Source organism: Bolinopsis microptera, chromosome 10 (genome assembly GCF_026151205.1).
Source record: "Bolinopsis microptera isolate Bmic1 chromosome 10, MBARI_Bmic_1.0, whole genome shotgun sequence".
NCBI lineage: Eukaryota > Metazoa > Ctenophora > Tentaculata > Lobata > Bolinopsidae > Bolinopsis > Bolinopsis microptera.
Genome location: NC_087081.1, coordinates 6,714,529 through 6,733,148, shown reverse-complemented (window position 1 = coordinate 6,733,148; position 18,620 = coordinate 6,714,529). Strand labels below are relative to the sequence as shown.

The following is an 18,620-nucleotide window of genomic DNA, read 5'->3' as shown; positions in this document are numbered from 1 at the left end:
GGGTATATCGCTTTGGTGACTTATTTCGTAACCACCGCTTGTATTTTAATGGTATGTTTTAAAAATAGAAGATAAGATTTTAACGACATTATAATATATCAGTAACTCCATTCAACATTCTGGAAAGAAGTGGTTGAAAGCCAAGTTTTTACTGATATATATTTCGATTGCAAGTATTTGTTCTAGTTAGGAATTCCTGATTCACCCTGATCACCTAAACTCCACTGTGAGAGGATATGATATATTTTATGTTTTTAATGTTATTGTTGAAGCCAATGGACCAAACATGTAGGTGAAATAAAGTAACAAACTGGTACACAACGAAGTGGTGTGGATAAAATATTGTTTAAATCTAACTAGTGCATGAGTGAGCATGAAATCTTAAAATTACATTTAACCGTTATATAATTATCTTGAAATTACATTTAACCGTTACATAATTACCTTAAAATTTCATCTTACTGTTGCCTAACGTTTCTAATATTGGAGCCCAACTTACGTTATCTACATTACCTAACGTTAAGTTTTATTTGTGCCTGTAAGTTAAATAGAAGATGTGAATGGTAGTGGTGAGGCGAATCATTTTTGACACGTGACAGATATTAACCAATCAGCTTCCAGCAAAACTCAGAATCATTGTCACGTGTCAAAACAACTATGGTTCACCTCTCCACCATGCACACAAAAGTCAAAACTATTATAGAACGATGGGAGTTTTATGACTCAAATTTAAACAAGCATTGAAAATAGGAGAACCACAATTGTGACCCTCATAATAATATGATAAATCGAAAGCACCACAAAGTAATCCTGAGATAAAGTCATATATGCCCTTGTGGAGGTTTTGGCCATCAAGTGGTCTCTACATCTCCTTATATGGGCATCACGTGGTCCCTACATCTCCTTATATAGGCATCACGTGGTCTCTACATCAATATGAACAGTACAGGGAAATTAGTGCACAGAGAATCCTGGTATTTTATACCTGACTATAGATATACACTGAATGGAGTTTGGTTAAAAATAGATGTACAATTTAGTGCAAGCAGAAACCTCAGACCATTATTTGGTTTATAATCTGTTACAATCTTACAGTCCCCACCACATTTTGGCGCTATTGTTATCACGGAGGGTGTACTGTGTTTCACCCCAGTAACATTCCAACAATTGCTTACAAAACATTGGCTAAACAAGGATTACTTTGTAGTGAACGTGTCCCTGGCTCAGTCATATAAAATATACTTGAGAGAGAGGGGCAGCTACATTTTACCACTGAGTTCAACAAGGTTGCGGTGGTGTGGTGTTGGTGCCCCTACAATACAATCCTGTCACGTGACAAACACCTTCCTTATATGGGCATAGACCAGAACTCAAGCTGTGTTACACTGAAATTGATGGTTTTACATAATATGTATATATATATTGTATGGGCTGTGTCGGGGATCACATCGCACTAGCTATTTTAACTGTTACAGTATTAACACGTGCATTCCGATATTTTCTTAAGTGTAACATTGAGTTTTATTGCCTATCTCGTTTCTGACGTCACCAGCTACTAGCTTGGTGCTCATTATTCAACTGTGTCTTGTTGCAGTACGTAAAACAGGCATTCAATTTTAATGACATTCAATCTTAACTACCGAAAGATGGATGATATAGTTATAAGTTATAAGCTTACAGCTCTTAACAAAAGTAAGATTAAATGATCTCAACCAAATTCCCCATTTTTAGTGGATGGAGAATATGTGGTAGTTCAACTTCTACTCTACTCTACTCTACTCTACTCTACTTCTACTCTACTCCCCTTTAAACACATACCACACGATGGTCATGACTACCTTAACCACGGTAACCGTGGTGACTGTCCTGATACTGTCCTACTCTCAGTTAGCCCTAGCTAACACCGAACCTGAAAACCCGGTAAGTAACTTTTACTTGAACTCTTTATTTGGTGGATATTAAATTTGATTATGTACATACTAACAACTTTCCATACACACCACTGTTTCATACACATTACTAAAAATATGATGGCAAAAATCCTTATTTGAAACTGTAATTTGAGTTAACTGGTGAAGTGAACCCTAAAACTATTAATCATGCGACGGAAGATTAAATTATATATAAATACTGTTCCCACTGTGAACATAGAACTACAAGGCCCATCATTATACCAGACTAGTTTAGTCTGACTAGTTTAGTACTGGTTCCGCCCATACGTGACGTCACGGTAACACACATCGAGCACGATTACTGTATTGTCACGGGATATGTGATGTCACGTTATCTGTGACTCTGTGACGTCACGTGATATGTGACGTCACGTGAATTGAGCACTATTACTCAGTTAAACAAAAATTTCAGTTAAACAAAAATTTCAATTTTATGCCATTTATTACAGAGTAAACAAGTTTGCAATAAATCAATTTGATATTTAAAGGAATCCTAATTCAATGTGTAGTATGGTTGTCACTCTTTAAATAGATTAATTACAAGTTGACGGGGCAAAGGAGTGTGCGTGCTGTTCGCTATTGCTCACACCAAACGGCAACCTAGTAAATGTTTTGTATGAACACCGGTCTCCATCACGATACAAAATTAGGATTGTAGAATTTATTGTATAACTTTTACTGCAGTGGAGGGAGCGGTGTGGTGCATTAATAGAGTGACAGCATACTGATTTAGAGTTGTTTTTAACCTGTGAGCATAATGGGTATATTTTTGGACCTAAAGGCTTTAGTATGGCAACTATAAAATTGGTTCTTTTAATCATTTATTAAATATCAGTTTAAAAATATATAAATCTGGAATCTGTTCACACTGTGGACCAGCCCTTTAAAAATACCCTCTTAAATTAAATATTAAAAACGTCTCAATAATAGAAATAGTCATACAATTAAGAAATTTACCAAATTCTTAATATCTACCTAAGAGAAAAATACCTACCCAAGTCAATGTCTACCTGTAATACACTAAATATTAGGTTAAATACATAGGTGGTGGAGTCAGCACACATTTACCAAAATCAAAATTTTTTAATAGGAGGAACCTGTGGGCCGAGAACACAGGATTAAATTTGTTGAAGGGGATTGTTTTCAAATGATAGCTGCATTATGTCATAATCGCTTGAGGTCCATGCTGAATAATTATAAGCACTAGCAGGAACCCGTCTAACCCTAAAATGGTGTCAAGACTCAAGAGACTAAAACAATTATTACCTATTTAATTTGCGTTTTTGACACCACTTGGGGTACCAAATTTTGGGCTCTAAAACTCCTATTTCTTGGCCAATTTTTTATTTTTTCATGCTGATTTGGAGGCCATTAAAGCATTTGACCCAGTCAAAAAAGTTTCAGTTGTATATCTTTTACAGTTTTTGCAGAAATTCGCGTTAAAGTTGATGCCGTGGTGTCAGTAAAATGGCACGGATAAATAAATATATATATATATATATATATCGTCTCGCTTTATATATAGTAAGATGTTGTAGCTTTAGAAGTGCCTTTTTCAGGGGACTTTTAGCAAGGCTAATCTTGTAGGAGTAGTCAAAAAGCTTAAGTTTAGGTGCAATTGTGCTCCAAATTTTGGTGGATCTTGATATAAAGTCATTAGATCTTTAGATGGGTGTTGTGAAATGAGAGTGGTTTCCTTTCTAGAAGATGGCTGATAATGCTGTTGCAGTGATACTGGACACCTTAATTTTAGTATTTACTGTGACACCATACTCCAAAATAATACTGTTATCACTTTCTACTCTCCAAGATCGGTAGGCATTATGAACGTGCGACTAAAAAGAGTAGCGATATTAGTTTCACAGCTCAATTATCACTGTAGCGTCGTAGTAGCGGGTGTTGCTAGGTGTAGCAGGTGTTGCTAGGTGTTGTTAGCTGGTGTTGTTAGGTGTTATCAGTAACAATATTGTTCATAATCTTTGTCTCACGTCTTATTTTGTACTTTATTTTCCTGAGTTCAACGTAGAGGAAAAGAGATGGGAACGGGGGGGGGGGGGGGGGGGGGGGGGGGGGGGGGGAGAGATAGGAATAATTACTGGGGGGGGGGCCAACCATATTAAAGTATATTAAAGTATATCCCCGGGTCAAAATCGGAAAAAATCCTACATTTTAATATACTTTAATATACCTACAATTAGAAGATTTATATTCTTCGTTAAGATTTACATGATCATGATGAACTATATTTTTCACTCAGATTCGCAAGATAAGCCTGTTTTAGGACTAGTACATGAATTTCCATCCAGATTGGTCAAAAATTGGCTGAGCTATGAGCTTTAAAAAATATGCCCATATTTGGGCATACACTTTTGCCCAAATTCGCTTTTGCCCAAATTCGATAAAATTTCAATATTTTTTAATGAGACTAACTCTATGTGAAAGATATAACTCAGTGTTTGTTGAATATAGTGGATACTAAGTAAAAAGACCTCCATGAACAAAATTGGGAAAATTGCACATAATATCTCTGTTCGGAATACTAGCCAAAATGACTTCATTAAAATTGAAATAACTCCATCAGTTTTCAATATTTTTTCAAGAACTTTTTGGAATCGATTAAGAATTGCATTTCAAGCTTATTTTGGGTAACAATTTTTGATGTAGGCCTCCAAGGATAGGGATATATTAAAGTATATTGTAGGTATATTAAAGTATATTAAAGTATATCCCCGGTTCAAAATCGGGAAAAATCCTACATTTTAATATACTTTAATATGGTTGGCCCCCCCCCCATTACTTTTTGTTAACCGATGAAAATGTCGTTAATAGTTGTCATGGTGATTTGTGTGGGAGTGTTCATGTTGGAATACTTGGAATGATTATAATGATTGAAATATTTGACCTCGCGTCTGTTAATGTCATGTAGGAATTTATACAGTGCTCCACAAAACGAGATTATAAAGGACCGCCCATTTCTAAAGACCAGTAATATTGCCTGTTAGTCATACACGTACAACCTAAAACTGGGATAATGACAAAACCTCATAGAATTTACAGCATCTTATCTCCTCGTTTCAATGTTACATTCTTTTCATCAATATTTTGGTGTTATTGTTAGTGTTAGTGTTAAATACATAGTCTATATAATTTCCGAGAATTGGAATAGCTCATGGGACCCATCTAGTGTTATTCTCGAAATTGCATAACACAAAAGCGGCGTACTGTTAATTATACTATATAATCGATGCAATATAATGGAACATAGCTTAGGTAGGTAAGATTGGACACTCTCCAGAATATTGGACACTCCAGAATATGGTTTATTTTTGATGAGGTTTAGTATGAGACCTGCTATATATTTAATATAAGTCACGTGTCCAGCGTCCACTAGACAGTAATACGGTCACATACGATTATCAAACAAGTTACTCCTATTAAATGACAAGAGTGAATATAATAGCCGGTCCTAAACCTCTAGATGACATTACAGTTCAACATTGAATAACCTTTTATATCTTAGCGGTTAAAATAGATTCCCTTATTTCATATTATAACCATTTCGCTCTCCACCCCCATTTCCACCTCCCGATACTTTTACTCATTACAATAATGAACTGTCACACCAGTTGCTATAACAACGTGTGGTCACGTAAACAGTTGTTATGATAACATGACCGCAGGCGCTCTTTTACTCAAATACAAATCTAGGTAAATTTTTCTCTCTAAATTTAGGATGTCATACCCATATAAGGAGTTGTAGAGACCACGTGATGCCCATATAAGGAGTTTTAGAGACCACGTGATGCCCATATAAGGAGTTTTAGAGACCACGTGATGCCCATATAAGGAGTTGTAGAGACCACGTGATGCCCATATAAGGAGTTGTAGAGACCACGTGATGCCCATATATTATATATTTATGTCAGGAGTAACAAAAAAAAGCAGCTACATAATACATATAATTAATTTAACACGTTTTATCACTTCGGGTGTGAAGCTTAATATATTTCTTTAGATCATTTTCAATTTTCACACCTGTTGATTGTTTAACCACACCATCCTTAATTTAACCCTGTACCTGATCTTCAGTGGAAACTGACATGGAAGTTCGCCATGTTGTAGTTACTTTACTAATACTTGAAAAGGTCTCCTCCTAGTCGTTGGAGTGGCCTGATCCACACAGTACACAGTAGCTCCTTTTTCTGATGTGTGAGACCTCTCCAAAGTCCAATGTACCCTGTTTGTTGCTTGATGTTGTGCAGCTTCCATTGTGATATTATCAGCGAGGCCATAATGCTTCATGCTCTCCACCATGTTGTTAGTTGTACCATTATAATAATATGATCATTTACTTGCTCGAAACAGAAACCAAGTGTACTGTACGTTAGTTTAAAAAACAATTAGCACCAAACAGATTGTGTTCAGTGTTACTATTAGTTCTGATTCGCAGATTCTTTCTGTTTTCGTCAGGGGGCGACCAAACATTAGAATAAGTAATTATCTTCTTATCTTATACTGCACGAATTTAACGCTAACATTTTGAACACCTTGTTACACACCATAATATACTCCGAGGCCTTATAATCATGTTTCCAAGAAAGACATATTCAAGCACAAAAACCCAAAATATTTAATTATGCCAAATTTGTATAAAAATGTGCAACCTTTTTTCCAGAAATAAATCCTGTTTCCAAGAAAGACATATATATTCATCATATGTCTTCCAGTTTCAAGTACAGCTGTAGCTAGAAACTTTAGCACCCGAACCATCTTTTAATTTTATAACACTTTTACTCTGTAATTCTCTTTTGTAGTACCCTGTCTCTAGAAAGGCTTATTAATCAGTTCTAGATGATTCATCATTCATCAACCTCGATACCAACAAGTGAACTATTATCATTGTTCATTGTTCATTATGTATGTATCATGAGATATACAAGTAAGATACACACGAGTGTTTCTGATTAATTTCTTAATTTCCGATATAACTCTGTATATAATATGCGACAAAGGGAAATTGCTCTTTTCAGGTCAAGGAAACTGTTCAAAGTTTCAATGTAACTGCACCATATTCAATATTTATGTTCTTAATCGCATAAACAGAATTATCCGAAGTTTTTATCCGAGTAATAAATTCACAACAATGCAACTCATGAATAATGTTCCTGTGTTCGGATATTACACTCACGGATACGTGTGGTATAGAATAAAGGGTACTTGTACGACATAAGGAGGCAGTATGTGTGTTAATCTTACTTTAAAGTACGTGTCTTCACGACATCGGAATGTCGACAAGAGGATGCAGCAATATTACACGTCTTATTCATTACAAATTGAGGTATTTCTTAACATTGCTAGAGACATAGATCTCGTAACTTGGTATGGGTGAGTGTTTCGCATTGAAAATGTTTATTAAGGAGCATGACCACGTGATGCCCATATAAGGAGCATGACCACGTGATGCCCATATAAGGAGCATGACTGCTGTGGTGCTCCTACTAAACACTGCATTGGAATTATACAGACTATCGACCGGTCGAAATTAGTCGATATTCGGGCTGCCCCACGCCCTAAAATGTAGTAATTTTCGGTTTTCCAACAGAGAGCCCATAACTCCACACATGCTGTGTGTGGTGCTAAATCTGATTTCTAACCTGATATTATTATTATTCTGACAAGAAAGATAATAGTAATGTGTAAGGAGGGTTATTGTGCTGCTGCCAAGTGCCAACATTCCTGGACAGTCACATACCACGGGGAGAAAACACCGTTTGTTTGCAGTAACCAGACATTCTAAAGATTGAGTGTAATTATATTATGTTCTAACTAGTATATGAAGGTATAGTTTCCCATACTATTTATAGATGCCGCCTTTCTGAACCTCCTGAAACCTGAAATTAGGTTACCGGAGAAACGAAGATGCGACGATCATATCTTTCATACAGGCTGAAATTAGGTTAGAATCGACCTATATAATTCTTAGCTTATGTATGTCCCCTGCAATGAAATTATTCCTAAATTTACGGGAAATAATATCGCGTGGTCTAAGAAATGTTTGCAGAATGTGATTAGTGTTGTTGGAGAAGGGCCGGGGAGGGAAACGTCACGTGATGCCCATATAAGAAGATGTAGAGACCATGTGATGCCCGTATAAGGAGTGAAACTTATCTGTGTAATTCGAGACTATTTTCCAAAGAATACAGAAATATGTGTGAAGTGGCCGCATAATATATTATATTGTAAGGGTTTTATCGTGGTTATGAACAATGTGACACTATAAAGTCACATACCGTTACCCGGTTACCCTATATTACACTCGGTTTGTTTTTATAAAGACGCGATTTATAAGGACAAAGCCTTCAAATGAACAAAATTAAATTAATTTTTCAATCTTGAAGCCTTGCCTCAAGATTGAAAAATTGTAGACACCACAACAGGTTTCAACATACCTTACTCGGGAATATCATTGCGGGTTAATTTATGACTGGGAAAAATATGGCGGAATTTTCCAAAACCCACCAAGCAGCAAAATGTATTACTATTAGTTTACCTTACTCGGGAACATTATAGCGGGTTAATTTATGACTGGGAAAATTAATGACCGGGAAAAATATGGCGGAATTTTCCAAAACCCATCACTTTATCCCAGTCATAATATTCCCGAGTAAGGTAGGTGGAATAGGGGAATATAACGAAGCACATTTCACTTTTACCAGCAAATTTAAGGACGGGTTGCGATGAATTAAAGACGGTATTGTTTGTTACTAGTCGAGAGAGGTCGGAAACAATGTCCAAAATCCAAACAGTCTCGAATTAATTTAAGTTGAATTGGAATGTTTTAGATAACATATCCAACTGATAATGAAGTGGACCCCACAACATATTGTATCATGTATGTAATATATTATGTTAAAACTATCTATTGTAATTTCACATTCCTGATTTAAAGGAATGTTAATTAAGTTATGTCACCTCAGAATGTACTTTAAAATGTAACTAGTTATGTGTAGAAAACTGAATAAACATTCTGCATAGTACAGTGTTATGTACAGGCTGTGAAACACTTTCTGCCCTTCTAAAACTCTAATTTCAAGATAAAATTCCTCGTAAACATTCAGATTATATAACGTATAAATCGACTGCTATATATAGACAGCCCTTGTTGTGTGGTACAGCTAGCATTAATGTTAACGTCAATCAACATTTAATTGCTTATAACTTTATAATAGTATAATCGTGTTTGTGAACATGTTAGAGACTCCGTTGTAACATATTGCAACAGGTCACTTAATCCGGAATATAATCTGAAAAGATGGTGCGAAACGGATTTAAAATGACGAAGTTATCAAGCAATTTGCCTCAACCCAATCACCTGATCACACGTAATGAACAAACTCGTACTAGCTCGTTATGCTTCATATCTCGGTCATCTGAGTAGCTAGAACTCTCATTTTTTCAGGACAAACGTAATTTAAATGGCCAAACACAATTAAATGTTGGCTCGATCCGACTATAATCCAAACTATCAAATTAATGCGAAAATGAACCTTCATTTGAAAAAAATGTCACGAATATTTTAATCGATTTGACAAATTCCTTGAACCAGTGGTAGTAGTAAAGTAGTTAGTCATACCAGAAAGAATTATATCAATTGGACACTCAGTGACTGAGCTATTTATATTAAAAATAGATTCACACATGCCAAAGTTGGAGGGGTGCCAAGAAAAGGTAGATCACTTTTAAACGGACTTGTCAAGCTAGTATAGTGCAGTATTACAATGTAGTATTATAGTAGTCGATAACTGCGCTGTGGTTAGAAAAGATGTACTAAAAGAGATAAAGAGTTAAAGTTGATACAAAATACGATGGTGATTATTCTTATCATGCACAATGCACACTCAGTGTTCTATCCATTAATTTAAATTGAGGCATTGGTTGTAAAATGTGCAAAAATAAGAAACTTTATATTATATTAAAGCTATTTAAGGCTTTTGTATTGACTTGGCCGAGTATGTACAATAAGGTACAGTAATGAGTAACACATTATTTCCACATATACACAGATAGTGCTAGTGTAATATTTATAATATTATAATGTATCGTATTTAAATACAGGTCAGTACTTTTACATTATTATGTATTATCACATGTATTATTATGCATGCATCAAATCACACACATACAACATACAGTATTGTAATTTAATATGTAACACAAAGTATTGTAATGTAATACGTTACACACAAAGTATTGTAATGTAATATGTTATAGACAGTATTTTAATGTGATATGTTACACACAAAGTATTGTTATGTAATATGTAACACAAAGTATTGTAATGTAATATGTTACACACATTATTGTAATGTGATATGTTACACATAAAGTATTGTAATGTGATATGTTACACACAAAGTATTGTAATGTAATATGTTTGCACAATACGTTGACATGTTGACAGCGTTCCTATTTTACCAGATGTTATTCAACATGATCTTATCCGCACAGTATGCTACTAAAAAACTATTTCCTTGTTTTCCTGCCTCGGTTTTATACTTCGTAATAATATGGCCTTGAACTATAATTTGGTTATTTCACCCTAGCTGACTGTTTTTCCTTTTTGTACTTTAATCTCCAAAATTATCAAGTAATAATGAATTATTCACTTTACACCCTGTTACAATACACACGGCTACTTAATAAACAATATCTGTTATAAGCAGTGCTTATAACGAAGATTGTGTGTATTTGCAAATACATTGAGACAGTCCAGTAGTATTGGCTCTCTGCCAAGATATTCTCAACCATGGCAGCACAGTGTACGTTAAATACTCATGATATGTACATGTTATAGTAGCCATCAGGTCCACCAGGATATTATCCTATATAATATTATTATGAGTAATAGATATATATATATATAACTCAGTATTAGATATCAAAATATAGAAATATACAGTGATACCCCGATCTACGGCGGAGTTTGGGAGAAAGGAAATGGCCGCGGTAAATCGGGGCGCGATAAATCGGGGTTTTACTGTACTCAACTATATCCACACACTACCTGATAACAACATTATTATTATATGTATTAATTGTAGTGTTGATATTATAGAACTATTTAATTAGTACATATTATTACTCATATTTATGTTGTCCTGTATTGCTAAAATCTGCTGTACTGTGTTACTCACATGATACTACAGTCTGGTATGCACATATTCTTAAAACGTTTCTCAGAAATATTACAAAATAAACCGGCACTCTGCATCGCCTCCCCCCTGCGATCGCCCCAGCACTCTGCAGGTGCAGTGTGCTCATACACATGTGTTATGGTGCTACGATTTAGGATTATCGGTTGAGATTTCTAATTGTAATAATATACGCTGTTTACTCTGAACATTGGATTCACTGTTAAACATAATATCATGACTCGTTACTGCTGATCTTTACCATGAAGTGGCGTGTACATACTACAGAATAAACATGATCACACAGCTTACATAATATCCCTAATACATATACATTGTTATAATATATTATACATACTTACAATGTTATATTTATATATTCCATCAATGCTGAGTGTTGTTAAGTGCCTACATTGTAACATTTGTGTGTAAATGTTATGTTGTTTGGAAGGTAACTATGGTTTGCAGCGATCCTACCTAGTTAACATAACAACTCAATGTAATATCTAATGGGTATTTTAAACACAAACACTCACACACTCAGATGACACACACACACATCACATGAAATACCGCGTGTTTTAGTTGCTCTTAGAGCCTGTCTGTATACATACTATCAGCGTACAAAATCCCTGAAATAGCGTACATATTATGTACTACATAATCCCTGAAATAGTGTACAAAATCCCTGAAATAGCGTACATAACCCCGGCCCTATAACCCAATAATTGGAAATTTAAAGGGTATTTAACAGTGATGATATTATGCTACCCACTAAGCCTTCAAAACTCTATACTTAACTCTCCAAGTATCATGGAGCACCTGTTTTAAGGGTTTACCACATATTATTCCTTTTCACAGTAAACACCATATTTGGTCATAGTGAATGTCACATGTACCCCGGAATGTGTAAGGCACTTTAAATAGATACCCTTGTAACCATGGTAACAACATGATACCGAACAGCATTATATATTATAATAATAAAATAATATGATATTCGTAAAAATGCAAATATTAACGTTAAGAATATTTTGACGTTTAAAAGAAAATTTTGACGTTAAGAAACAATATGACACGTGACAGTGAGAATATGTCACGTGACAGTGAGAATATGACACGTGACAGTGAGAATATGATACTGTGGTTACTGTGGTAACTGTGGTTACTGTGGTAACTGTGGTTACTGTGGTAACTGTGGTTACTGTGGCTACTGTGGTTACTGTGGCTACTGTGGTTACTGTGGCTACTGTGGTTACTGTGGCTACTGTGGTTACTGTGGTAACTGTGGTTACTGTGGTAACTGTGGTTACTGTGGTAACTGTGGTTACTGTGGCTAATGTGGTTACTGTGGTTACTGTGGTTACTGTGCTAACATAAGTGAGCTGTGTGAGCTGTGTGGCGTCACTACTTGTCTGTAGCATGAAGCCAGGCAGACACCCGAATATCTTAACTCAGTTTGGTATAATCTGGGGTTGATTGTCAGGGCAAGCAAAAGTTACTTGTAACTTGTCATTTTAAAACTTAATTTTACATTTGACATTTGTCATCTTCCCCCACTCTCACTCGCTATTTAGTCCTAAAGTTCACAAAAGTCACCAAAATAGCGATGACTTTCTGCTCTCCAGGGCACGCAAGCTCTGCCAGGAGAATACTAACGTTACAAGCAGTCCATTGTATGCTCTGGTTACTGTGGTTACTGTGGTTACTACATGGTTACTGTGGTTACTGTGGTTACTATGGTTACTGTGGTTACTATGGTTACTGTGGTTACTGTAGCTCTGCCAGGAGCATACTACCGTTACAAGCAGTCCATTGCATGCTCTGGTTACTGTGGTTACTGTGGCTACTACATGGTTACTGTGGTTACTGTGGTTACTGTGGTTACTGTGGTTACTGTGGTTACTGTGGTTACTACATGGTTACTGTGGTTACTATGGCTACTGTGGTTACTGTAGCTCTGCCAGGAGCATACTACCGTTACAAGCAGTCCATTGTATGCTCTGGTTACTGTGTTTACTATGGTTATTGTGGTTACTGTGGTTACTGTGGTTACTGTGGTTACTGTAGCTCTGCCAGGAGAATACTAACGTTACAAGCAGTCCATTGTATGCTCTGGTTACTGTGGTTACTATGGTTACTGTGGTTACTATGGTTACTGTGGTTACTATGGTTACTGTGGTTACTGTAGCTCTGCCAGGAGAATACTAACGTTACAAGCAGTCCATTGTATGCTCTGGTTACTGTGGTTACTGTGGTTACTACATGGTTACTGTGGTTACTATGGCTACTGTGGTTACTGTAGCTCTGCCAGGAGAATACTAAGGTTACAAGCAGTCAATTGCATGCTCTGAAGTTTACAACCGAATACTGAATAGTACTCCAGACCAAATAGTCTGTGTTGACCAGATAGTTGGCAATCATTACTGGTCAACAGTTCACTAAATGCCAATGTATCATTACTGGTCAACAGTTCACTAAATGCCAATGTATCATTACTGGTCAACAGTTCACTAAATGCCAATTTATTATTACTGGTCAACAGTTCACTAAATTCCAATTTATTATTACTGGTCAACAGTTCACTAAATTCCAATTTATTATTACTGGTCAACAGTTCACTAAATTCCAATGTATCATTACTGGTCAACAGTTCACTAAATGCCAATGTATCATTCCAATATGATACAAAGAAAACTCCATTTACGGACGTGAGGAGAGTTAAGACTCCTCCAACTACATAAAATCAATTCTTCTGTAACGTCCTGAATAATTATAGTTACGAAAACATATATAATGTAATCGTTCCAATATTATGTCAAATTCAATATATCAAAGACCAATTATATATCATACGTTGTACCCCAGCGGACGGTTTTTCGATTCTGAGCATTTTACCCGAAAAATCAAATTCACATTCCCCAAATATCTAAACTTCGAGGAAAATCTAGGGACATTATAAGCCTTAAATGTTTAATAAAACTGGACTGAACTGATAGAAATATAGGAATGTGAAAGTGGTATGTGAACCAATCACGGAAATGGAAGTGAAATTACTGTGTGAATTGTCATTGTACGTGATGTTGACAGCGTTAAGTAGGTTTGAAAGTATTATCACGTACTACGGAGTTATTGTCTTTAAGACAAGAAGAATTGTGTAGACAGTATTCGGCAATTAATTGATTAATTACCTAGTTGTGATAATTAATTAATTCATTAATTGAACAATTTCATCAGAAGCTTGGTTTATCATTTCTCAACAGTCATAAACTGCCGGGGATCATACTGTAGGTTTATTTATGGGTTATCAATTAAAGTGAAATAAATGTGCGGAGCGTGTATCAAATTATTCAACTCGATGCAGACAATATATCTCACATATCTCACATATTCAACATGTTTTCTTAAGAGATTTTGGAGAGGTTCTCTGTTTATCAGTCTCATGATAAGATAATGATTTTAGGGATAATATCCGGTAGTAGAGACCAGGTAGGATATTTCGTATTATCCCTAAAATTATTATGTTTTCTTAACTGTACTCATTTAATATGTAAACAATTATACTACACGTTAACACGTAGGTTAGGACTAAGGAAATTGTTCTTTTCAGAGCTGATATTTATATTGTTTAAACTAACAATGGTGGCGACCTTTAACCGTGAAATTCTATAGCTAATTAGCTGTGAGATAAAATTAAACATATACACCGTGAAATTGTTTATTGTCATTCGAGGAATTAATATTATATTTATAGACTTACCCTGCAGTTCCACGGCTCAGTTTTGCAACCAGATTTGCTCACATTTTTTCTCACATTTTTGCGACCGGAAATGAAATTCAAAAAAATTTCTCCGCACGGAGAAATATTTTTGATATGACCCAAAACTCCGTGAAAGCAGTTTTAACCTGGGCGCTCGCGTGGGACATTTCATTATAATGCGCCCACGTGTTCGCGCAAATCTGCGTGCAAATACCAACCGTGGAAACGTACATTGTAAATAAAACTGCTTTCGCGGAGTTTTGCTTTTCAAAACTCATTGCGCGGAGTTTTGTGTCAAATCTGGTCGCAAAACTGAGCCGTGGAACTGGGATTATAGGGTAACTGTGGTAACTGTGGTAACTGTGGTAACTGTGGTTACTACGGTAACTGTGGTTACTACGGTAACTGTGGTTACTGTAGTTACTGTTGTAACTGTGGTAACTGTGGTAACTACGGTAACTGTGGTTACTACGGTAACTGTGGTTACTGCGGTTACTGTGGTAACTGTGGTAACTGTGGTTACTGTGGTTACTGTGGTTACTGTGGTACAGTGACAACACATCATGACCTGACAATATGACAACAATAATGCTGTACAACTTAATCACACAGTTATAAAGTCGTATTTTCACAATTTAATCACACTTATCTTTGATCGAACTAATGTTTACATTGTGATGTTTTCACAAGCTATAAAAAGTTACAAGTTTGTTTATACGTATTTTTAATTGTTCTTGTACGGTCAAATGGCGATTCATCAGCCTTTTTACGATAAACATACAAATTACAATGCGGTGAATGGTAAACAACAAATTGCAAATCTTCAATAAATCGTCAGAGTTAAGTGGCTAGTGTCTGTTTAGCTAAGTGGCTATTTGTTTAATTTATAAATCTTTGCATCAATCAGCATTATAATAATAACTCATACATTTGAAAATTGTCAGCCCTCATGAACTGACTGGGGGGCCGGGAGCCGGGGCCGGGGCCGGGGGCGGGGTTAGTTGTAGGCCAGGGAATGATGGAATTATTACCATTATTCAAATATTGCCAATCTTGCATTTAGAGTTGTAGTAAAAGAACAGTATCGTGTAAACCGTATTAAAAAACATCGTTGTATAGGATAATGTGCTCTTCAGTCTTCCAAAGAATAAGAGTAAAATCTGTGATAAGTCATTCGCAAACTGCATTCCTTAGCATTCCTTGGGCCATGTACACTGTACAGAGGTGTCAAATTACAGTGAGCACAGAAAAAGTCTGTATCAAACGAATAACTTGATTTGTCGACGATGTGAAACGTGTAATGATAGGGAATACACGAAAATCACACACAAGAATGTAAAGATATTTAGTGTGCGGTGATATTGTATCTACTAATAAGAGGGGGGGGGGGGGGAGGGGGGAGGGGTAATGCATTGTGATATTGCCCTTAGTACGCGCTATTTCATTGCTCTAGTCTTTGGTTACTCAGACTAGTGGAATTACATGTGGTCAGTAGATTAGTCAAGATAATGCAAACGGTTTCATGCTAGGAGGTAAGGATCCACGTACGCGTAGACAATAGTATGAAATATATTATATAGTATGAAATATGATATTATATAGTATGAAATATAATGTTATATAGTATGAAATTTATATTGTATGAGGTATATTATTATATAGTATGAGGTATAATATATAGTACTTAGTAGACAAAAATCTAGTAGTTTTTACAGAATGTCACTTGTACTTAAGTTTTGTTTTTTAACTTTATTTTACAGCATAGATTAGTGTATTCCACACTTTGAAATTCACTTTAGAATTGTACATCTGTGACCTGTGTTCAAATTCCAAGAATCGTTTAATATTTCTTGTTAAATCTCATCGAATACAGTCTGTAAGGATATTTGCCAATCTGATCTATAATATTAATAAAGCACTGGTGGAAAGTACACACCTTTGTTTGATGTATCATCACGCGGGTAATTGTAGATTATAAAGCGTGATATTTACATGTAACCCGATATAAATCCACTGAAATTCAGAGGTAATAATGTACATGGTCAGTAGTCCCCATTGAATGGGGACTAGTGACCATGTACATTATTCCCTCTGAGTGGGGCCCATTCTGCTGTTGATTGTTAATTATGAAATGAAATAGTCCATTTTCTAAACTACTTATGTCTGCAAAATATTTCATGCAAGGCTCACATACCCATTATTCGATCATATCTATCTATAGTACACCTGTACACCAATTAACAAGAATGTTGACCTTCTCATCTTTCCGAAAAACATTCTTCAAGATCATACTTCCTGTATAGGTTCAATAGGTAGTTATGAGTTATCCATTGGTATTACTCAGCCCCCGGTCTACTCAGCCGAATACTCGAGAAATCGGGTGTGAGGGTTAAATGAGGAGCTGCACATTGCAGCAAAGTCTCGGACGAAGAAAGTATGGTACACACTACCTTAACCGTCACTGGCCAAAAAGATCCTTCGGCTTCCTGTAATTGGCTGGTTGCACTTGTGTAACATTGTGGCTGTTGGAATACACCGAAGTAAAATAAGTGTCTAGATAAAAAATTATGTTTATTGAATATTTTAGCTGAATGTGCTAATTCCCTAATTTAACTATCTAAGTGTTCACCGTTCATGCCAATGAATAAAGGATATTACAAAGCATTAAGCACCGCCTTGCTAGAATTGAGACGCCCTCGAGCGCAATGTGCCATCATGACAATACCGTACTAAAACGTAACACGCGGCCAAGTTAGATTAGAGATCTGCGCGCGCAGCACGTGATTACAAAATGCAATGAGATCAGACCACTTGGCTAGTTTATAATGATATATGGAGCGCAAGGATGTAGCTTTCCATGATGTCAACGTCATATACTGCTATAGTGTTTTACACGTCGCCCCGGTTTGGCTAGTTAAATTGTTTATCTTCGACTCTTTGTACATTGCTGCTTTACTTCTTTTGGCGAATTGTTTACTGGAAGCCATGATAGAATATCATTTTGTTATTCTGGAAATGTGCCAAGTTTTGCCTTTGTGTCAGCCGTCACAGTAAGCTATCTGCTTTGACAAACCTTAATTTTAATGGGTTAAACAATTGGACAGTTCCCCTCGATCATCCAAAATGGCTTGCGCCGAGGAATTTCCGTTTGTGTCTTATAATTTATCCAGTGCGTATAATCACAGGCCAAATCTTTCACCTCTCGATATTTTCTCTCTCCTGAAAATACGGCTACAGTCTCTATAACACATTTAACTATTTGCTCTATGTTTTCCTGCGACCTCCCTTTATCTTTTCTAACGTACAGGGGTTCAACTACTAACAAATTCTGGAATAAAAGTTTGAAATAATTCTTCTCGCATGTTCAAACCAATGGAGACTAAATGCATGTCTCCACATGTCTCCACATTAGGGGAAGGGATTGTTTCCACGGACAGTAATTATGTAAATTAGCTTTCTTGCTGAATAATGAAAACTCGAACCCACTCCTCTTACATAATATGCTCACTTTAGAACTGCAATTCACAGTCTTATCAAATTAACACTTTCATGATCACAATTTGAATTACTCAGGTCTTCCTAAACAATAGTTGCGATGTTTGTAAACCCCAGATAACGTTACCTCAACTTGGGTAGTGGGTATGGAACGTGCCCTCTAATTTTATGCGAAATGTTTCAGTCTTCCTCGTCCCACGTTAGAAACATTACGGATGAGAA

At 36.0% G+C, this 18,620-nt stretch overlaps 1 protein-coding gene across 1 annotated transcript in view; it reads left to right on the top strand.

Annotated features, from left to right (window-relative positions):
- Positions 1-1,722: 1,722 nt before the first annotated feature.
- LOC134821859 (putative divalent cation/proton antiporter TMEM165) overlaps positions 1,723-18,620 on the top strand; it is a 33,707-nt gene continuing 16,809 nt past the window's right edge. The window contains exon 1 of the mRNA XM_063832673.1: positions 1,723-1,920. Coding sequence (XP_063688743.1) covers positions 1,825-1,920 — 96 coding nt within the window. The 5' untranslated portion in view covers positions 1,723-1,824. The remainder of the gene's footprint in view (positions 1,921-18,620) is intronic.